The sequence below is a fragment of the Eulemur rufifrons genome, chromosome 7, assembly GCF_041146395.1.
Source record: "Eulemur rufifrons isolate Redbay chromosome 7, OSU_ERuf_1, whole genome shotgun sequence".
NCBI classification, from domain to species: Eukaryota; Metazoa; Chordata; class Mammalia; order Primates; family Lemuridae; genus Eulemur; species Eulemur rufifrons.
The window spans coordinates 66,458,992-66,480,482 of record NC_090989.1 but is presented as its reverse complement, the minus strand read 5'-3'; the positions used below and the strand labels follow the sequence as shown (position 1 = coordinate 66,480,482).

Here is a 21,491-nt window from a genome sequence, read left to right as displayed (position 1 = left end):
TCATGGTCATTCTCTTTAATGTTTAAGAAGGCTATACCTTGGCCGGGCGAGGTGGCTCATGCCTGTAATCCTAGCACTCTGGGAGGCTGCGGCAGGAAGCTCTCTTGAGCTCAGGAGTTCAAGACCAGCCTAAGCCAAGAGCAAGACCCCGTCTCTATTAAAAAATAGAAAAAATAAGCTGGGCATGGTAGCACACGCCTATAGTCCCAGCTACTTAGGAGGCTGAGGCAGGAGGATTGCTTGAGCCCAGGAGTTCGGGGTTGCTATGAGCTTGATGCCACGGTACTCCAGCCCGGGCAACAGAGCGAGACTCTGTCTCAAGAAAAACAAAAAAACAACCAGTTTTCACATATCACACAATTCATCCATTTAAAGTTTATAATTCAATGGTTTTATTAGTATTTAGTACACTCCCTTATCCCCCTTCCATCTCAACCCTAGACAACAACTAATCTATTTTCTGTCTCTGAAGATTTGCCTATTCTGAACTTTTCATACACATGGAACCATATGATAGGTGGTAGTTGGTGACTGGCTTCTTTAATTTAGCAAAATGTTTTCAAGGTTCATCCATATTGTAGCACACACAGCAGCACTTCATTCCTTTTTATGGCCAAATAAATAATATTCCATTATATGTATATACCACATTTTGTTTATCCATTATCAGTTGATGAACATTAGGGTTGTCACCACCTTTTGGTTATCATGAATAATGTTGCCATAAACATTTGTACGCAACGTGTAGACATTTTGTGTGGACATATGTTTTCATTTCTCTTGAGCACACATCTAGGATTGGAATCACTAGGTCACAGGGCAACTCTGTGGTTAACTGAGGGACTAAAAGACTGTATTCCAATGAAGTTGCACCATTTTACACTCCTGTCAGCCATGTATGAGGCTTCTGACTTCTCCATGTCCTTTCCAACATTTGTTATTATCAGAGATTTTGATTATAGCCATCTTAGTAGGTGTGAAGTGGTATCTCACTGTGGTTTCGATTTACATTTCCCTGATGACTAATGATGTCAAGCATCATTTCATGTGCTTATTGACCACTTGTATATCTTCTTTGAAGACATGTCTATTCAGATCGTTTGTCCATTTTAATTGAATTATGTCTTTTTATTATTGACTTTTATATGTTGTAGACACAAGCTTCTTTTCAGATAATTTGCAAATATTTTCTCTGAGTTTGTGGTTTTTCTTTTTACTTTCTTGATTATATCTTTTGATGCACAAAAGTTTTTAATTTTGATCAAGTCCAATTTATCTATTTTTAATTTAATGTAAAGTAAGGGTCCCACTTCATTCTTTTACATGTGACTATCCAGTTGTACCAGCACCATTTGTTGAAAAGACAATTCTTTCCATATTTAATGGTATTGGTGCTGTTGTCAAAAATCAGTTGACCACAGACACATAGGTTTATTTATGGACTCTTAATTCTATGCCACTGATCTGTATGTCTATCCTTATGCCAGTACGACACTGTCTTAATTACTGTTGCTTTGTGGTTGGTTTTGAAGTTGAGCAGTGTGAGCCCTCCAGCTTTGTTCTTCTTTTTGAAGATTTTTTTGGCTAGTTTGGGTCCCTTGAAATTCCATATGAATTTCAGAATCAGCTTGTCAACTTCTACAATGAAGCTAGCCAGTGTTCTGATAGAGATATACTGAATTTGTAGGTCAATTTGGGAAGTAGTGCCATCTTAACAATATTAAGTCTTCTAATCAATGAATATGAGATATTTTTCCATTTACTTATATCTTTAGTTTCTTTCAACAGTGTTTTGAAGTTTTTGGAGTACAAGTTTTACACTCCTTTTATTAAATTTATTCCCAAGTATCTTATTCTTTATGTATTATAAATGTTCTTAATTTCATTTTCAGATTGTTCATTGTAAGTATATAAGAATATAATTGATTTTGTATATTGATTTTGTATCCTGCAACTTTGCCAAACTCATTTACTAGTTCTAATAGTTTTTTACTGCGTGCCTTAGGATTTTCCATGTACATGATCATGACAGCTGATAACAGAGATAGTTTTACTTATTTCTTTCCAATTTGGATACCTTTTATATCTTTTTCCTGAGTAATTGCCGTGGATAGACCCTCCAATATTGAGGAGAAGTGGCAAGAGTGTCCTTATTTTGTTCCTAATCTTAACGGGGAAGTATCTAGTCTTTCACCATTAAGTATAATATTAGCTGTGAGTTTTTCATAGATGCTCTATATCAGGTTGAGGAAGTTCTCCTCCATTCCTAGTTTATTGAGTGATTTTGTTATTAAAGGGTGTTGGATTTTGTCAAATATTTTTTCTGTTCTATTGAGATGATCATGTGGTTCTTGGTTTTTATTCCACTGATGCTAAACCAAACTCAAAATTCTCAGATGATTCCCACTTAGTCATAGTGGATAATTCTTTCTATATATTGCTGGATTTGGTTTGACAGTATTTTGGGGAATTTTTGCATCCACATTCATAAGAGATACTAGTGTGTAGTTTTCTTTTTTTGTGTGATGGCTTTGTATCTGGGTATCAGGTTCTCTTAAGATAAGCTAAGATGTGTTCCCTCCTCTATTATTCTTTGTAAAAGTTTGTGAAGAATTATTAATAGTATTAATTCTTTAAAAGTTTGGCAGAGTTCAGTGGTGAAACCATCTGGGCCTGCACTTTTCTTTGAGGATATTTCTTTGAATACTAATTCAATCTCTTTATTTGTTATAGGTCTATTCAGATTATTTCTTCTTTTTTAAATTTTTTCTATTTCAGTATATTAAAGAGGTACAAATGTTTAGGTTACATATATTGCCTTTGCCCCACCCAAGTCAGAGCTTCAAGCATGTCCATCCCCCAGAGGGTGTGCATATATACCCATCCCCTCCTCCCTGCTCCCACCTGCTCAACACCTGATGAATGTTATTACTGTATGTGCACTTAAGTGTTTTTATTTTATTTTTTTTTTCTTTTCTTTCTTTTTTTTTTTTTTTTGAGACAGAGTCTCACTCTGTTGCCCAGGCTAGAGTGCCATGGCATCAGCCTAGCTCACAGCAACCTCAAACTCCTGGGCTCAAGCAATCCTTCTGCCTCAGCCTCCCGAGTAGCTGGGACTACAGGCATGTGCCACCATACCCAGCTATTTTTTTCTATATATATTTTTAGTTGTCCATATAATTTCTTTCTATTTTTAGTAGAGATGGGGTCTCACTCTTGCTCAGGTTGGTCTGGAACTCCTGAGCTCAAACGATCCACCCACCTAGGCTTCTCAGAGTGCTAGGATTACAGGCGTGAGCCACTGTGCCCGGCCTGTGCACTTAAGTGTTGATCAGTTAATACCAATTTGATGGTGAGTACATGTGGCGCTTGTTTTTCCATTCTTATGATACTTCACTTAGTAGAATGAGTTCCAGCTCTATCCAGGATAATATAAGAGGTGCTAGATCACCATTGTTTTTTGTGGCTGAGAACTCCATGGTATACATATACCACATTTTATTAATCCACTTATGTATTGATGGGCATTTGGGTTGTTTCCACATCTTTGCAATTATGAATTGTGCTGCTATAAACATTCTAGTACCAGACTTCAAGCTAAACTACAAGGCTGTAGTAACTAAAACAGCATGGTACCGGCACAAGAACAGAGACATAGACTTGACGGAACAGAACTGAGAACCCAGATATAAAACCATCACCATACAGCCATCTAATCTTTGACAAAGCAGAAAAAAACATACATTGGGGAAAAGAATCCTTATTCAATAAATGGTGCTGGGAAAATTGGATACCCACATGTAAAAGACTGAAACAGGATCCACAACTTTCACCTCTCACAAAAATCAACTCATGGTGGATAACAGACTTAAACCTAAGGCATGAAACTATAAGAATTCTAGAAGAAAATGTTGGAAAAACTCCTATAGACATTGGCCTAGGCAAAGAATTTATGAAGAATTTATGAAGAAGATCCCCAAAGGCAATCACAGTAACAACAAAAATAAATAAATGGGACCTGATCAAATTAAAAAGCTTCTTCACACCCAAGTAAACTATCACAAGAGCAAACAGACAACCTACAGAATGGGAGAAAATATTCACATGTTACACATCAGATTATTTCTTCTTGAATTATTATTCCTTTGCATGTGTTGTAATTTTTTTGTTGTTGTTGAAAATTAGACATTTTAGAAAATATATTGTAGAAACTCTGCATAATGGTCCCCCATTTCTGGGGGTTTCTACTGTTATTTGCTAGGTTATTTGTTTAGTGACTGATTATTTTAGTGCAGTCTATTTCCACCCACCCCCACCCCCACAGTGGGGAGCTCTGATGTTGCTTCTGGGGCAGGTATAGCTTGGGTATGCCCACAAGCACCCTGGGATGACAGTGGTTTTGGCAGTGCTCTCTTTGACTTTCTCTTTCACTAACCACACCCAGATGTTAAATTCCACTAATTGCTAGCTGATTGTTCTATTGTTTTCAACGATGTATTTGCAGGTATAAATTGTTTCACAAACCCATCCAATCAAATTTGGGACCCTTTGAAGGGATAGTTTCTGAGGTCAGTGAGATTTTTCCTGGACCCAAGAGGTCCTTTACCCTGGTTCTCTGTGGCAAACTAGCTGGTCTAAAGTTTAGCCTATATCGCCAATGAATCTACCAATCTTCTTCTAATTGCCTTTCATCAGAACTTCCCAAAGGGCATTTCTGAAAGTGGTTGGAGCTTCTCCACTCTTTGTTACAAATGAAATCAGTTTCTCTGGGGAAAGATTTGGAGATTTCTTTTTATAGTTTTTTCCTACCCCAAACCAAAATCTCAGCCATGGCTGTGGAGCTGGAGTTGAGGATGATAATGTGCTTTCCTGAGTGGCATCCCCACTTTAGGAGCTGAACACTCAGTGGAGTGGGGTGAGTACCCTCAGGTTTTCTTGGCTTGCCCTTTCCCAGAATGGAACTTACGCCTAAGGGTAACTGGGGCCCCAGTATTCTCAGCAGCATTGTGCCCATGGTACAGTTGCTGGTCCACAAGTGAGGGCTGAGAAGAAAAAGGGAGTCCACACCTCTAGGCTACATTCACCCAGAACTTAGCCTCAGCAACAAGTAGCTTGGAGCAGGATAAGAAATGTCCCATCTGGAAAGACAGTCCTTCAACTAGGAACTAGGAGGGAAAGGGACCCTGTATTCTTGGTTGCAGCAATCTGGAGTGGAGTTTCCATCTTACTGAGCTGGGAGGGGAAAGGGAAAGAGTAGGCAGGTCTTGGTTCATATACCATAGACTCACTGTTCTGAGTTCTAGTAGATTTTCTTGAATAAATGTTTTTCATTTGCTGTGCACACTTAGGACTATTTCCAGAGACTTGTTTTAAAATAATTTTCACTAGTTTCCATGGAATACACGTCTGTAGAGTTCTTCATGCTGTCATCCTGAAAGCAGACTGTCCTTCAGAACTTGTGATGTTTTAGATACTATTTTATGCATATAGATCTTCATAGAACGACAGTTCTCTAACTTTAATGTGTATATAAATCACCTGGGGAGCTTGTTTAGAATGCAGATTCCTAGGGTCCTACTCCCAGAGATTATGATTTTCCAAAACTGGGGTGAAGGTCAAAAAGAAATCTGCATTTTTAGCAAGCTCCCTACACTATTCTGTGGGGAAAAAAAATTGTACTAAAAAGACTAATGCATACCATATAAAACTGATCTTTTTTAAATGGTTCCATGTCTACTAAGAGGCTTTGCAGCTATGGCAAGGTCAAACTCTAGCTATTTAAACATTACAATAGCAAGTATATGTGTGTGTTTATACCAAAATCTAGAGATTCGGTTATTATAGGAAGGGTTGTTTATTTAGAGATAGAGATGTTTTGCAGAATAACAGTATGGGGCTGCCAAGAATCAAAGGTGACAGAGGACTCTGGGCAAGGAGATTGTCTTCAGGAGACTACCTGCCTCAGAATCTTTATTTCTCTTGCACCAGATCTGATTCTTCGTTGGTGGTGCCATCTGTAACTGTGGTGTTATGATATATGTATGTGTACGTGTGTGTGTGTGCGTGTGTGTGTGTGTATATATATATATATATATATATATAGGTTTTATCCATGTTTCCATGCTCATAATCCCCATAGCCCTTGTATAGTCTTTTATTATAATGTTGGGTGCTTAGGCCTCAGAAACTGGCCTTAGGAAACAGAATCTCTCTGACCTTCTTCTGTCCTCCTTTCACCTATCCTAAGGGAAGGACTCTACTCCTCCTCCTTTCTGATGGTGGGTCATTAGACTCTCATTACAGAGAGGGTCTCACCATATACCATGGAGGAAGGTATGTCAACATAACAAAGCTTCCATAAAAACCCCAGAGGACTGGGTTCAGGGAGCTTCCATATAGCTGGAGGGTGGTACACCTGGAGAGGGCATGGAAGCTCCACGCCTCTTCCCCCATACCTGTGCATCTCTTCATCTGTATCCTTTGTAATATCCTTTATAACAAACTGGTAAACATGTTTCCCTGAGTTATGTGAGCTACCCCAGCCAAGCAAACCCCAAGAGGGGGTTGTGGGAATTCCAACTCCAAGCCTGTCAGTCAGAAGTTCCAGAGGCTGAACTTGCAACTGCTATCTGAAGGGGGGCAGTCTTGGGGACTGAGCCCGCCACCTGCGGGATCTGACACTTATTTCCAGGTAGATAGTGTCAAAATCGAATTGGAATACACCCAGCGGGTGTCAGCTGCAGAAAAGATTGCTTGTGTGTTGGTGGGGAGAGCCCTGTCCCCTGACATTTGGTCACAGAAATCTTCTGTGTTGATGACTGAGTGTGAGAGCAGAGGGAAAACACAGTTTGGGTTTTTCTAAACAGTAGCCTTCCCTCAAAACAAAGAGAGAACAGCACAGTCTTCGCTGCGATTGGGTTTATTTGCACACCGTCAGGTGCAATATGCGCCTCTGGTGAGCAAATTAATAGGATGAAAGCAGTTATGAAGCACGCTGCTGCAGAGAGGACTCCTACCACCCAGATGCACACTGTTGTCACTAATGTGAATCCTCACAGTCGTAATAATAGAAAATGAACATCATTTCATATTTTAAAACTCTAGACAGAAGCCATTAGCAATTTAGGTTTTCCCAAAGAACCAGCTAATTAAAATTGTAAATAAGGTTGTGTTACATTTGTATGTACTCCTGTGTCTCATGAAGAACCAGAGCATAGATGGCTGTAAGACTGTTCTGTGCATGTTACAACCTGCCTTCACTTCCATCTGTCCACACTCCCATCAGAGAAGGCCACACTCAGGGGAAGGAGAATGTATGAGAAAGGCTTCCACAACAGAAGGCAGAATTAAGGAAGAGGAGGGCCCCAGAGAGCTCAGGAAACCTGGCTTTCTGAGGCACTATAAGAAGCCAGAGAATATTTTCCTACTGGGTGGTAATTTAGTAGGTGGGTGGTTATTGTTGTTATTTTTATTGAATATCAGCAGAATAGGATTTCCTAATGGGAATTTAAAAAAACATAGTATGACAAAAATCTAAAGATCAACCAATTTTAACTTTTTCCTTTTGGAGTTGCTCATGCACCATACTTAGCAGGGTATCAGTAGGGTATCACTCCCAGAGACACTCCTGGTACGTTAGTAATTGATGGCTTCTATTGGTGCCGATCCACAGATAAAATATAGAAAATTTGATTTTCCTTCCATGATTTAATGATATGCAATTATTTCTCTGTGTTATGGACCAAATTGCACCCACCCCCAAATTTATATGTTGGAACCCTAACCCCTAGTACCTCAGAGTGTGACTGCATTTGAAGACAGGGTCTTTAAAGAGGTAATTAATTTTAAATGAGGCCATTAGCGTGGGAGCTAATCCACTCTGACTGGTGCCCTTACAAAAAGAGCAGATTAGGACATACAGAGCGATGCCGGAGTGTGCGCTCACAGAGGAAAGGTCTCGGGAGAGCACAGCGAGAAGGTGGCTGTTTGCAAGCCACGGAGAGAGATCTCAGGAGAAACTAGACCTGCCAATACCTTGATTTTTGGACTTCAAGCCTCCAGAACTGTAAGCAAATAAATTTCCGGTGTTCAAGCCACCCAGTCTGTGGTATTATTGTGGCAGCTCTAGCAAACCAGTACTCAGGAATGGGCACCTTAGCTGGAGTTGGGTTTTTACCCAGTGTATAAACAGGTGACACATGAAAATAAAACTTAACAGGTAACTTATTAGTTGGTCATTTTCATTTATAAAACAATATACCTAGGACTTCTTAAAATTATGAATTCTTTGGTATATAGTAGAGTTAATTCACAGGCCATTAATCACTGTCAATGAATCAACAATGAGCCTTAAATCAATGCTGATTATTGATTGAAATATATGCCTGACTTGACCCCCCATCTAAATTGGGCCCTTTTGTTATACTCTGTCACCATATTCCTTAATCTTCCAACATAAGCCTTATTGGTTTGTAATTATACATTTATTTGTGAGATCGTACATTTAACATGTCCCTCCACCGGACTCTCCAAGGGACATGATCATGTTTTGTTCACCACTGTGCTCAACATCCAGCACAATGTCTGATCCTTAATTATTTGTTGAATGAGTGAATAAAGAAGTTATGAGGTTCTTAGGCTCTTAAATTGGAGAATTGATTGATAGGCTTTAGGATTCCCCTGAATCTCCTAAAACTGCCTGAAAAAAAATTTGTTCACATATACATTTCTCTGGGAGAGGACCCACAACCTTCATCAGATTTCAAAGGGATTTGTGACCTCCCTGCAACGTAAGGAGTCACTGGCCTCTTTCAGTGGTAAAACAAGATTCAGTACCAAAGAACTCACCTGTACCCCAAAACAAAGTATGCCACATTTACATGCAGGGGTGTGTGAGTGTAAGTATATGTGTGTGTATAATTTCCAAAAACAGAAACGCTTCAGTGAATTTACAGAATAAGCCACATTCCGACTGCCCCTGGGTAACTGATCATTCCCACAGTCACCGGGCTCAAGCAGTAGCCGCTGGCATCCATCTGTTTCTTGGCAGCAACATCCATCAACTGGGCCAGAAAAAGAAGCCTGTAATTCCATCCTTTCACCTGCTTGGGATACTGACATCCTACTTTGTAGGAAGTTTCTTTTAATAACAAACCTGTAAGCCTCCCGGTTTACAAAGGCACCAAGCCGTGTTTATAATGCACAGGTGCCCAGGCAATCCGATCCAACAACCGTGGGATTTCCCTTCCCTCGCCATGCAGCCAGAGAGGAGCTCCTGCCTGATCAGGCTGAGGAGGCCCCTGAGTGCTGTGTGCACTCACGGCACAGGGAGGCTACGAGATGCGCTGAAACATGCTTATTGGCTGTGGTATAGGAAATCTCTTCTTCCCTCTCCAAGTTCCTGAAGCTACTTCCCTTCAGTAAATTTCCTCCCTCATTTTTGTCCTAAAAATGGAGACTTCAACAGGAAATCTGTCAGAGAAAAGGTTTTTGATGTGTCATTAACTCTCAGTTTTCCACAAGAACAGAGAAAAACAGTCCTGCAGATAATTCAAAGCCAAAGGCTCTATTTAACTTTGTAGTTCGTTGTTTCTAGGGACTTGGTGGCAGCCTTACCTCCTTAATTATATTTGTCTTTGTTTCTTATTCAAATGAGTTTGTCTACCTTAGGGCCAGCTGGTTGGGTGACGTGAAGATTCTTGCACAGAATTTGTAAAACTCATCGGGGGAAATCCACAAGGCACGCAAATAATCAAACTAGATTTGAGTTCACGTTCAAAATCACCTGTCATCAATTGCTTGCCTCCTCTGTGGCTGAAGTGAGCTGGAGATGAGAATTAACTATAGGAGACTAGTTGGAAGAAAATGAACCTTTACATTTAAATGAAGACACAAGACTATGTTGTGGCCAAAATGGATGACATAATTGGTGTTGAGGATTTCCCTGCCTGGTCTCATCACCTTCTGTTCTGCAGCCAGAGTGGTCTTTCTATGGGAATCTCATGATGTCATCGCTACCTAACACCCTTCTGTGGCTCTCCACGCTAGTCATTAGGGCTGTTCACAACTATCCTGTTCTCTCCTTCCCAACATGCGTAGGACTGCATAATGTCCCCAATCACAAGTTAGATGTGGTCGTGTGATTGGCACTGGCCAACAAAGTGTGAGCAAGTGTGTCACTTCTAGGTAGAAGGTTTCAGAGCCAGCATGTGTGTTTGGCTACACGCTTGTCTGCCAAGGCAACTGACAGCATCTGAGATGGTGGCTGCTCCCTTCACCCTGGCCCTTGGGTGACTGATACGTCTAGCTCCCATCAGCTCGTGATGGGTGTGTGCTAAAAGCAAAAAAAAAAATCTCTGTTGTTTTAAACCACTGAGATTTTAAGACTCTTAGTTAACTCAGCATATCCCTTATCACTACACATATCAAGCTACACCATCACTGTCTGTGTTTCTCTCGACCCTGAACAACTTGAGGCCGAGACTATTTCTTCCACAGTGTGTTAACTCCAGTGCATGAAAATATTTAAAACAACTTGGTAGAAAATGAAATTCTCTTCCTTCTTGGCCTCTGTGCTCCTCCATGTTTATGTTTTTCTAACATTTGACCCACTGCCAGTATCACCAGCTGCAATGATAAGGTGTCTCTGGTTTTCAAATATATGGGGAATGGGGGAGCTATTTTCTGGACCACAGTGCAAGTCGGAAGAGCTGGCAGGGGGAGAGAGAGATGTTGAGGCATACTTAGGCTGCAGGAGTTAGAAATACAATGAGTTCAAGGAGCAGACAGGATTTTGAAAGAAAGTCTTGGGGAACCACACAGAAGTAAAGTTATCCCAAAGTGTTAGGCTTATGAGGTATAATAGCTGTCATCTGGACTAGACTCCTGTATCCTTGTCTCTATCACAATACCAGCATTTACTGAGGACTTACTATGTGCCAGGCACACTTCCAATTGTTCTACAGTTAACTCATTGAATCCTCACAACAACCTGATAAATTGGCTTGTGTATGATTTCTGTTTTACAGATGAACAGGTATAGAGAGGTAAAGTAAGTTCCGTCTGGCCACGCAGCTAGCAGATATCCCTCTCCGAGTTCAGTGTCTGCTTGTACACTCCCCATCATGGGGAGCTCACTAACTCCCATTGCATCTCACCCACCTCCGCCCTCCAAGCCATGTCCTGCCGCCCTCAAACTGCCATCCACTGAACATTTCTGCCTCTTAGACCAACATAAAGCAACTCCACTCGTTTCTCTTTAAGTCAGCCCTTCAAAGGCAGCAATCGTGTGTCCCTTAGGGTTTCTCTTCTCCAGTCTAAACAGTCCCAGTTCACTGAACTGTTTCCAATGTGCCATAGCTTGAGGCCCCAAACCCTCCCAGCTCAGTGACTCACACATGTTGGGGACCAAAAAATGTCAGTTGAGTCAGTGGAGTGGAACTGGTGACTTGCCCTTCCAAGTCTTGAGCTGAGCTGGTGTCTCCTACAACCCTGAGCACATTCCTTACACGGAGTGAAGCAGAGTCTAGAAGCAGAAACAGGCCACAATCTGCCGCAGGAGCAGCTGGCTGGCCACGTGCCCTGCACAGGCCCCATCCTGGCAATGGGAGGCTACAGGGTCCGCATGCCCAGAGATCCTCGTTCTTACTTGGTGGGAACACAGTTTCCACCCCTCCCAGCTCTCCTGCCCCTCGCTCACCATGGAGTTCATGGCGAAGTGATTGTGCTGCGTCTGGAGGTCTAGGGCGTGCTGGTAGCTGACTCCGATCTCCGTGTGGCTCTGGAGGAATAACTCCTTGTTGTGGCTTATCCAGTCGAACATCTAGAGGGGACAAGAAGGCACAGAGTAACCAGAAGGGTCATGGGTCTGACAGGGCAAAACTTTCAGAGCTACTGGAAGGAAAGATGCCCTCCTGCTGGTGCCCAGTGAGAACCAGTCATCCTTCTCAGAGCTTTCCCAGGGCTGGGCTACAACCTGGTTCCTCAGAAGACCCCTCACTTTCAGCATAAGAACCCACCAGCAGCCTCTGTTTTGCTCTACAGAGCCTAAGGGGAAAAGAGAAAATGAGTGAGACAGGGAAATGAGAGGGAAAGCTGTTTACTATCCCAGCTGCTGCCCCTCTGTAAAACCTTCGGAAAGCCCCAGAGAGGCCTCATGCTTGCTGTAGGGACAGGTGCTGAGGAGACAAGCTGGGAGGCTTAACCCACTCCCCCGGTGCATGAGTGGAAAAGACAAATCCTCCTAGGAGGCTGCAGGGCATCCATACATGCCCTGTCCCACTACACACTGCCCAGCCACACACACTGTTGAATTGGTTCTGAACCAAATCAACTTTTCTGGCAACTCCACAACCTCACAATTCCCAGGTTTCTGCTATAACCCACCAGGGGCCAGAAGAGGAGGATTGTAAGGATAGAGTAAGTACTGCCTGGCACTAGCACAGTGGGCATTTTCCTCCTCTGAGCTGTGTACCCTGGTTTTCTGGTAAGTATCCACCCCTCCTCCAGCCTACACACTTCAAGGGGGGCTGCCCAGGACCCCTAGCTCTTCAGGACACCAGATCTAAGCCAATCAGTCCATGACATTTCCCAACCAATGAGATTGTCTCAGAAATGAGAATGTGACCCAATTCAGTATGTTTAAAATGTGAAGAGACGTTTGCTGGAAACTTCTGGGAAAACGGACCGATCCCTAATTCTTTAGAGACAGCTTCTCTTCCTCTAATACTGTTATACATGGCCCTGACCTCAAATTGCTGTCGCCATTCTTCTGTTGGACTGAGGGTGAAGCCAATGGGCAGGGAAAGGGTGGGGCTAAGACAACTACAAGAAACAGGCAGAGCCCTGACCAAGCCTTGCCTGATCTCCACCTTCTTGCGGGACTTCCTTAGGACCTGAGCCAAGAAATCCTCTTTATTATTCAAGCCAGTTTAAGTTAGGTTTTCTGTAATTTTCTTCCCAAAGCATCAAAGTGATGAAGCCAGGAAAGGTATGAAACAGTGCACTTGGAGAAGAGGACTGCACTACTTGGGCCTCATGCTCCACAGTTTGGGATGGGCTCAGGGCTGTGGCCCAGTTACAGGGTGGAGCAGGGAGTAGTGAGCATGGGAGCAGGCTGAGAAGCTGCAAAGATTGTGCAAGCTTCCCGGAGACAGAACCACAGAACCACTTCAATCCATTATTCCCCTATAACAGAAGAATGAATTTACATTTTTAGTTATATTCAACCAACATTTATGGGACACCTGCTATGTGCGCCAGATACTGTTGGAGGCACCAGACAGGCAAAAATGGCTAACATGTGGTTCTTGAGTGTAAGTGGCTTAAAGGCCAGTGTGAAAAACGGACATGGACTCAGATACAACTTCAGTACAACCTGGCACTAACTCAATTAAACTTAAAACTCAAACAAAATCTACCAATACAATAGAGGCCAAAATGGGCTGTTGAGGGAGCACAGAGGAGGGCACCACTCCCACCTGTGAAGGAGAGGGACATGAGAAGAGCAGAGAAGGCTTCTCAGAGGAGGTGACACCCGAGTTGAGCCTTGACTCAGGTAGGAATCAGCCAGGTGAAGGCCAGTGAGATGCGTGCTCCAGGCCAAGAGGCAGAACAGGGGGCAGCCCAGTGCCATCATGGGACAGGACAGTGCAATGTCCTCAGCTGTGCTTCCGGAGCCTGATGGCAAGGGGAGGTGTGGCTGGGGATGGAGGTGGGATGGGCTGACCACGAAGAGTGCTGTGCGCAGACGTCAGGGAACTTGGACCACTGCAAGGCGTCAGTGGAGGGTTTTAAACTGAGCAGTGAGGTGTGAAGAGAGCTTTGATAGCAGCGTGGGAAGTGGACTGGAGGGGGAGAAATGGGGCAGAGAAGTCGGTTAGGAAGCTGCTGCAGTAATCCTGGTGAGGATTACAGAAATCCCGGTGAGGGTGGGGACCTGGAAACCTGGATTAGGGGAGTGGCGGTGGATCTGAGAAGTGAGCAGTTTTGAGAGCTTCCGGGAGCAAGACTGAAGACTCATGGTTGTTTGGGGAAGGGAGGGTGAGGAAGAGCTAGGGAGAAGAGCCAGGTTTCCGGCATGGCAACCCGGGGCCTTGTAATAAAAGGCGCCCCCACAAGTGTTGCCCAAAGATGAGGGTAAGAAGCTTGCGTGGGGGTGCAGAATAGTGGGTCCATAATAGCCCATTTTAGATGTGCTGAATTTGAGAGGCTTATGAGTTTCAAGCAGAGGTGTCCTGTGGGCAGTTAGATTTGTCTGAAGGTCAGGAGAGAGACATCAGGCCTGTCACAACTCACATGTAAGTAAAAACCGTCACCTTCTGAAAGCAAACGTGCACGATTTGGAGATTATTCTCCCTTTTGAATTACACTTCTGCCTACCTGCACCAACCAAAGTATCATTCTTTCACTTGTGCCAGAGGATTGGTTCCAGGCCGGGGCTCCTGCAGAGGCAGGGTCTGCATCTGTGCTGTGTGCTCTGTCCTGTGTCCACCAGCCACAGCCAGCCCTGCGCTTGCTCAGGCCTAGTTTGTTTTTTTTCTTTAATCATTATTAAGGACAAGGGGTAAAAGAAGACAAGCTCCCGAAGAGTATAGAGTACTCTCATTCTGTAGCATCTGATCTTTAAAATTCTGCCTCCTAGCCCCATTTTAAAATAATTTCTCATCTCTTTTCCTTATTGACAGAAGAATCAATAAAGTTAATGAAAATCTGAAATGCCTGAAGTCCTTGGAACTTGTGATGAAAAGCGTTCACTCCATATACTTGCTTGGATATCTCAGTGGCCGAGAAGTGACCTTCCCTGTACTTTATGTTAAATGACTATTTAGTTATGCAAATAAGCAGCTGAGTTATGTGCTAGCACCAGAATGATTAGATTGCCCGGCGCCAGGTCCCTGCTGGACTACAGAGCAAGGAGAGCTGAACACAGACCAGTTAGGGTAGAAAGCAATACAAAAGTGAGTTAAAAGACAGGCAAGAGTTGAGAGTGCTGGAGGAACTGTGCACCTCGCTGAACTGGCTTCTTGCAGAATGAGGTCTGTGCTCATGCCATCCCACCTGATTCTGCCTCCTGCATTTGGAGCGCATGAGCTGCTCCCTGGTGGCTGGGCATTCTGGGAAAGTTTAGCTTGCACTGGAGGTAGTGCTCCAAAGAGGTGATAACGTGTCTCAGAGAAAGACCTGTTCTGGGGACTAGATAGTGCTATGTGACGTCAGGAACCAGAGTTTTTCCACAATAGCAGTTTCCTAAGGGGCAATCATAAGTCTTTTCTGGGCCTAAACTTGCTGCCTATTTGTATATAATCCTCACCCTTGCAAACCTGGCTGTCTGCAAGGGTCACAGTCATCTCCGTTGCATTCAGTGGAACTGGCTGCAGAGAGAGAATGTGTGTGTGCATGCAGACAGGTGGGATGAGGACTAGGCTGGTTTCCGGCCTAGTGGCTCTGTCACTAACTCCCCATAAGACTGTGGGCAAGTCACTTCATTTCTGGGCTTCTCATTTGCAAGCCATAGTGATTCCCAGATTGGAGGTAAGCATCCACTGGAGGTTTACAATAAGCTCGATTTGGAAATTTATGGAAGGCATTTTTTCCATTAAAACTAAAAAATAGTTTTATCGAGTCTCCTGGATCAGATGGCATATTCATTACTACAACCTACATTCCCAACTTTTTGAATAAAAGGCCAGTGAGAAAACTGGCATTGTTTCATAACCAGAGAAAGGCTGCTTCTTCGTCTCAGCCCTGACATTTGTGTGACGCTTGAGTTCAAAATGTCCACTCACTCACATCATCTCATTGCATCCTCAAATCCCACAAGGTGCTGTTGTCAGGCCCCTTCACAACTAGGGCAAACAGGTTCAGGGAAGTGAAGCCCCAGATCTAGAATTCATTCTTTCTACCCAATGCCACATTTACTGAGAGCCTGTTGAGCCAGGCTCTTGGGACGCTGCCCTGCCCCCTGCTCACATGGCTGTAAGCCCTCCTCTGCCTGGGCTCCACAGGGCGCTTACCCCCAGCAGGCAGCGGCCAGGGCCCTGTGGTGCTCCAGCCAGGGCAAGGTGCTGTCCCTCCTGTGGGAGCACCCATTCACCAACACCCAGCCGCCTCCTCCTCCCCCACTGCCTGTGCCATCAGGACGCAGTGCAGGTGCCTGGGGACAGCTGGTTCAAATAGCTTCACTTCTCTCAATAAATACCTATTGCATGAATGAGTGAATGAATACTCTGAGTTGGCCGTGGGCTCTAGGGTTATTAATCTCCAGACATGCAGATCCTTTCTAAGCTCCTTTCTAGCTAGTACATTTTATAATTTGATCTATTTAAACTTGGCTCTCTGGAAGACACTTGAACTAGACTGACTCAAAGATGTAAACAAACAAACAAACAAAGGAAATATCTCCATAGTGCTTTCAAACTTTTTGATGTCTTTCTTTTTTGAGAAGCTACAAATGGTGGGTTCAACAAAATATAACAAAAAAAAAATTCCTCCAAGAGGAAAGTTCATGTCTAAATAATGCAATTGTATCTCTTTATCTGAAACCAACACAGTTTTGCCTCATTAAGAAGATAGATGTTGAGTGCAATGCGCACTGTCTGGGGAATGGACACGCTTGAAGCTCTGACTCGGGGGGATGGGCGGTACATGGGCAATATATATAACCTGAACTTTTGTACCCCCATAGTAAGCTGAAATTAAAAAAAAAAAATCCCACTTGTTACTTTTTTAATAACTGTCATTTTATAATTTTTCTTGTTTATTATAAAGCTTACTAGGACTGTGCCATCCATATATATATTTGTGTATATACATATATATGTATGTATATGTGTGTTCAACCTGGATTTTTTCACAAATAAATGTTGTATAACTATAAAAAAAAAAGAAGATAGATGTTATATGTAAGCCACTTGGGGTTTTGTTTTGTTTTGTTTTGCCCTTTTCATGTTTTATGTTTAAGCTAAGTACTTTTTTTTTATTCTGGCTAAAATTCAGTGAAAGTATATAAATCTGGTTCTTAATAAATAGTAAATGTTAAAGAAATCTATTTAAATGCAAATTAGGAACATAAACGAACCTTTTTCTTTGAAAGACAGGGCTCCCTAAAATGTTATTACTGTTCTGTTTTTAATGAAGGATAAAATATTTCATAGAGCAAGTATATTAAGGATCTTATGTTTATTTTCTTTCATTTGCCAAATTTAGCAACAGCATCTGATTGAGAGTTTTAACTTTCAAACCACCTTACCATCTACTGTTAGTATTTTATACTCTAATTATAGATTGCATTGGTATTAAAGATGTTTATATTCAGTTTTGATGAGCTGATTAAGAGGACAGAAGACAACCAGTGGATTTTCTTTGCCTAAATATGCACACTCCAATATCAACAGTGTCTGCTATACCCGGTTTATATACTGCATTCATAAAAACTTCTAACCTAGAGTGTACTAGCAACTTCCTTACAGGTGAACCTTGTTGTGTCTTGGAAAGTAGGTTTCCAGTCAATTCCAAAATAAAATTATATGTGTTTAGAGTGCAAAGAACAGAATTCAAATCAGTGCAGACTCTGCTATATAAATTTTGACAAGTTTTATTACTACTGGTCTGAAACTCAGTTCCTTATCTGTAAAAATTTACACTATTTAAACCATGGGATAACAGGGAGAGTCAAATAAAATGATGGATGTGAAAATGCTTTGTTAAGTGCTACATAGATGGTAGATTTTAAAATCCACACAATGAGCACATTCTACTGCATATATTTCCCAAATGTTTTCATTTTGAGTACAAAACAGAAGAAAAGTGTGGATTTAAAATTGCAGTAAGTTCATCTTATCGCAAAATCACCATGGGCTAATGGGAGTCACACCTGCAGCTCATATACACACACACACACACACACACACACACACATCCATAGCCCACCCACCCAGAGATGCACCCCCAGGGCAACCACAGGGCACTGCACAGACACAGCCCAAGGGTACCCACCACCCTCACCTTCACACACACTCTGGGGCCCTGGGGGTGCCCCTGCCCACATAAGACTCCGAAACCTGCAAACTCTCTCAGTGCTCTGCCTGAGGGCACTGTGCCTTCCTGCTGTCCCTGGGTGGCCTGACCGGGGATCTCACTCCTGGCTCTTGCTTCCAAACTCCCCCTTCCCCATCCTCTCTGCCACACCTGAACACCTTTACCATCAGACACTCCGTCCTTTTAGTAGCTCTTAACAGTTTTTCACTCAGGAGAGATGCCTATTAAAATGCAATTTTTCCTGCAATCCCTCCTGGAATTAATTTATCCTGGATACAGAAACAGCTTAGTAAGAAAGCAAGGCCCTTTGTGAGCACAGCCCAGGGATGAGATCCTAGAACGAAGTGGCAGAGAGGCCCTAGACAGAAGAAGAGAGAGACCCCAAAAATAGAAGCAGGTGGGGACCAAAGGCAACTTCTCCCCACTTCACAATTCTGCTTTCATGGGAACTCAGACTGGTCCGGGACACATGTTCTTGTGCAAACAGGGCGACACACAGACCTCATGTGTGTGTTCTAGCTCAGGACCCTTCAACTCTGGTTTTCAATTATCCGCTCTCCTAGAATTGAACTTTCCTGCTTTTCCAAAACAAGGCAAAGAAAGAGAACCCCAAAATTCTACTTATTTCCAGGTTCCAAGATTCTCACCACAGGAAGTTTGACATGCCCCCCTTCTGTATTCTGCAAGCCCTATAGGCCACAAGGGATTCAGGATGCTGAGGAGATTATCACTACACTAGTATCTATGGACAGGAAGGTGGCTGGGATATGGGACTGATAGGCTATAGGTCTAGAGAAGGTGCTCTGGGCTCTGCCTGTTTTCCTTTATGTTTTTGGAATGTCAGCTGGCATATGTTTATATATTGTATAAAAGAGAAGACATTCTTGTCTTTTGCCATAAATCCAGGAAGGATATTTCAGCCTGGTTACCTGGGAGACACAATCACTATATCCTCAGTAATTAGGATGTCAGACAATTTCACTGCCCAGGCTGTGTCTCTGACCTGTAGACATGCTATGGATGCCCAGCACATTTCTTACACCTTCCATACCCAAATTCCATAAATCCCAAATCCCATGTCTAACATCCTTATATGTTACCCATAATCTAGAATAGTCCTGATTTCTCTGTAAAACAGCCAAATATCCCACTGTGAGCAAGGAATTAACAAAACCTTTTCCCCTTATTCGTGGTAACGCAACCTTCAGTTAACATCCAAGTTCTGTTTCCCTAAAAACGGATAAAAGATGGTATGTACTAATATATTACTAAATCATGTTTCTTATGATTGGCAAATTTCATCTAGATTTGGGAGGAACTATAAATGAGCTGCAAGGACATGATGGGTACACCCTACCTTGGGCTTCCCTGAGTGTAGTGACTCTTGCAACTGGCATGTTCATTGCAGAAATCCTGGAAGCTGTGCCAATGGAGTTGTTAGGAGACATACTGGCTGGGAGTTTATAAGCCATGACAGATCCTGCAGCTGCCCAATGCAGATCTTAGCTCCTTGCACCTGGGCTGGACTGCTGCAAGGACTGCTCTGCTGGCAACCTGTGGTTCCCATCTTATATTGTTCTCAGTAGATCAGTGCCAAAGGTGGCCTATGGTAGTTCTCCTAAGTCTGCATGTTTAGTACAGCCTAATAAAACTCCCCGATAGGTGCCACACCCATATTTTAGAGCCAAACCATACCTACAGCAGGACTGTGCTCTCCTTGTCTTCCCTTTCTCCAGCCTCCTTTCTCCTTTCTAGTTTCTCTCCAAAACAGCAATAATGATGATGATAACAATAACAATCATAGCAACTAACATTTGTTAAATGCTCACTATGTGGCAGACACTGTTCTAAACACTATATATGTATTAACTCATTTAATCCTCATAACCTCATGATTATCTCCTCAATATTCCTAACCCCCAATATCATCATCTCCACTTTACAGATTAGGAAACTAAGGCACAGAGAAATTAATTAACTTGCCCAGAGCCACACAGTTAATAAGTGGCAGAGCAGAGATTCAACCCCAGGAGGTCTAGTTCCAGTGTTGATGCTCTGAACCCTGATGCCACACCTTCCAGTGAGTTCAGAGCTTCATTTGGGCTCTCCTTCCCTTCATCACTAAACTTACCAAAGAATGTTTTGCCCAGCTGCCTTTGTTTTCCCTCCATCCACTTCCTCTTTAAGCCCCTTAATACGGTCTGCTTTTCTTGAATCAACACCCACAATAAAAACCAGCCCCCTGTAGTTTCTGGGTGCTTTATTCTGTTGGTTCTCATTCCCTTTGACCTCGTGCCAGAATCAGATGCAGTCCTTCTTAAATTCTACCCTGTCTGGCCCCCTAGACCAGGTCATTTGCAGCAGCAGCCCATTTGGATGCAGACAGGAGCTGTTTCTCTCCTGCTTTCACACGTCTCTGGACTTCTGAACATTTTCTCAGGAGTATCAGTGCTTTCATATACTTGAACTCTTCTTCGACACATCATGTCTAGTCTCAGCATGACAAAAATGATAGGAACACCCTAGTTTTGAAAGCTCGCCAATCCTCCAATCCTACATGGACTTATCCAAACTTGCCTCCCACTTCCCTGGCTGCACCTTCAAGGCCTCCTTTGGTGTCCTTCACATCTTACTGTGACAGTCTAGAGACTGGACCCCAGCTCTCTGCTCTTCACTTATCAGACCCTGTCCACAGGAAAACCATCCAGGCTCACAACTTCAACAACACTAACAGTATTTCCTATATTTCATGTGCCAAATCCTGCACCGAACACCTCCATAGTTTATCTCACACACTCCTCGTAATAATGCTACAAAGAAGGTACTGTTAATTCCATTTTAAACCTAGTGAAAAACCCATATTAAGAGGTGAAATAAATTGCTTAAAACCACAAAGCTTGTAAGTATTGAAGATGAATTTAGAATCTAGTGTCCATCTGAACCTAAATCCCATGCAATTTCCCCTGTTTCAGGATGCTCCCTAACCATAATTTCCCAGATAACTGACAAGAATAAATATGTGCCAGGCTCCACACAATGAGCTTTACACACATTATCTCAATACTCATAACAGCCTTGTGAGGTAATAGATACCATAATCACCACCCTTTTTAGGTGAAGAAACAGATTCAGAGAGATTAAATAACTTGGTCAAGGTCACACACTCACGGTGGCATACTGAAGACTCAAATCTAGGTCTGCATGAGTCCAAAAGCCATGCTTTTTTTTTTTTATTTTTTTTTTATTATTATTTTTTTAATGTATACATTATTTCTTGTACAATGATATGAAATAATATGGGAAATATTCATGATAAATTATTAAGTGAACAGTGCAAGTTAAAAACAATAGTTTCATATTTTTTTCCCCACCCCCCCTTTCCCGAGTCAGCACCTTCAAGTGTTACCACTCCCCAAATGGTGCGCAATGCACTCATTGTGTAGGCATACCCCCAT

General features: G+C 42.7%; 1 protein-coding gene across 9 annotated transcripts in view; it reads right to left on the bottom strand.

The window, feature by feature from the left end:
• Positions 1-21,491, bottom strand: part of KALRN (kalirin RhoGEF kinase) — a 639,384-nt gene that overhangs the window by 379,579 nt on the left and 238,314 nt on the right. For all 9 annotated transcript variants that reach the window (XM_069475127.1, XM_069475129.1, XM_069475125.1 and 6 more), the window contains exon 6: positions 11,699-11,821. In XM_069475127.1, the coding sequence (XP_069331228.1) occupies positions 11,699-11,821 (123 nt within the window). The remainder of the gene's footprint in view (positions 1-11,698; positions 11,822-21,491) is intronic.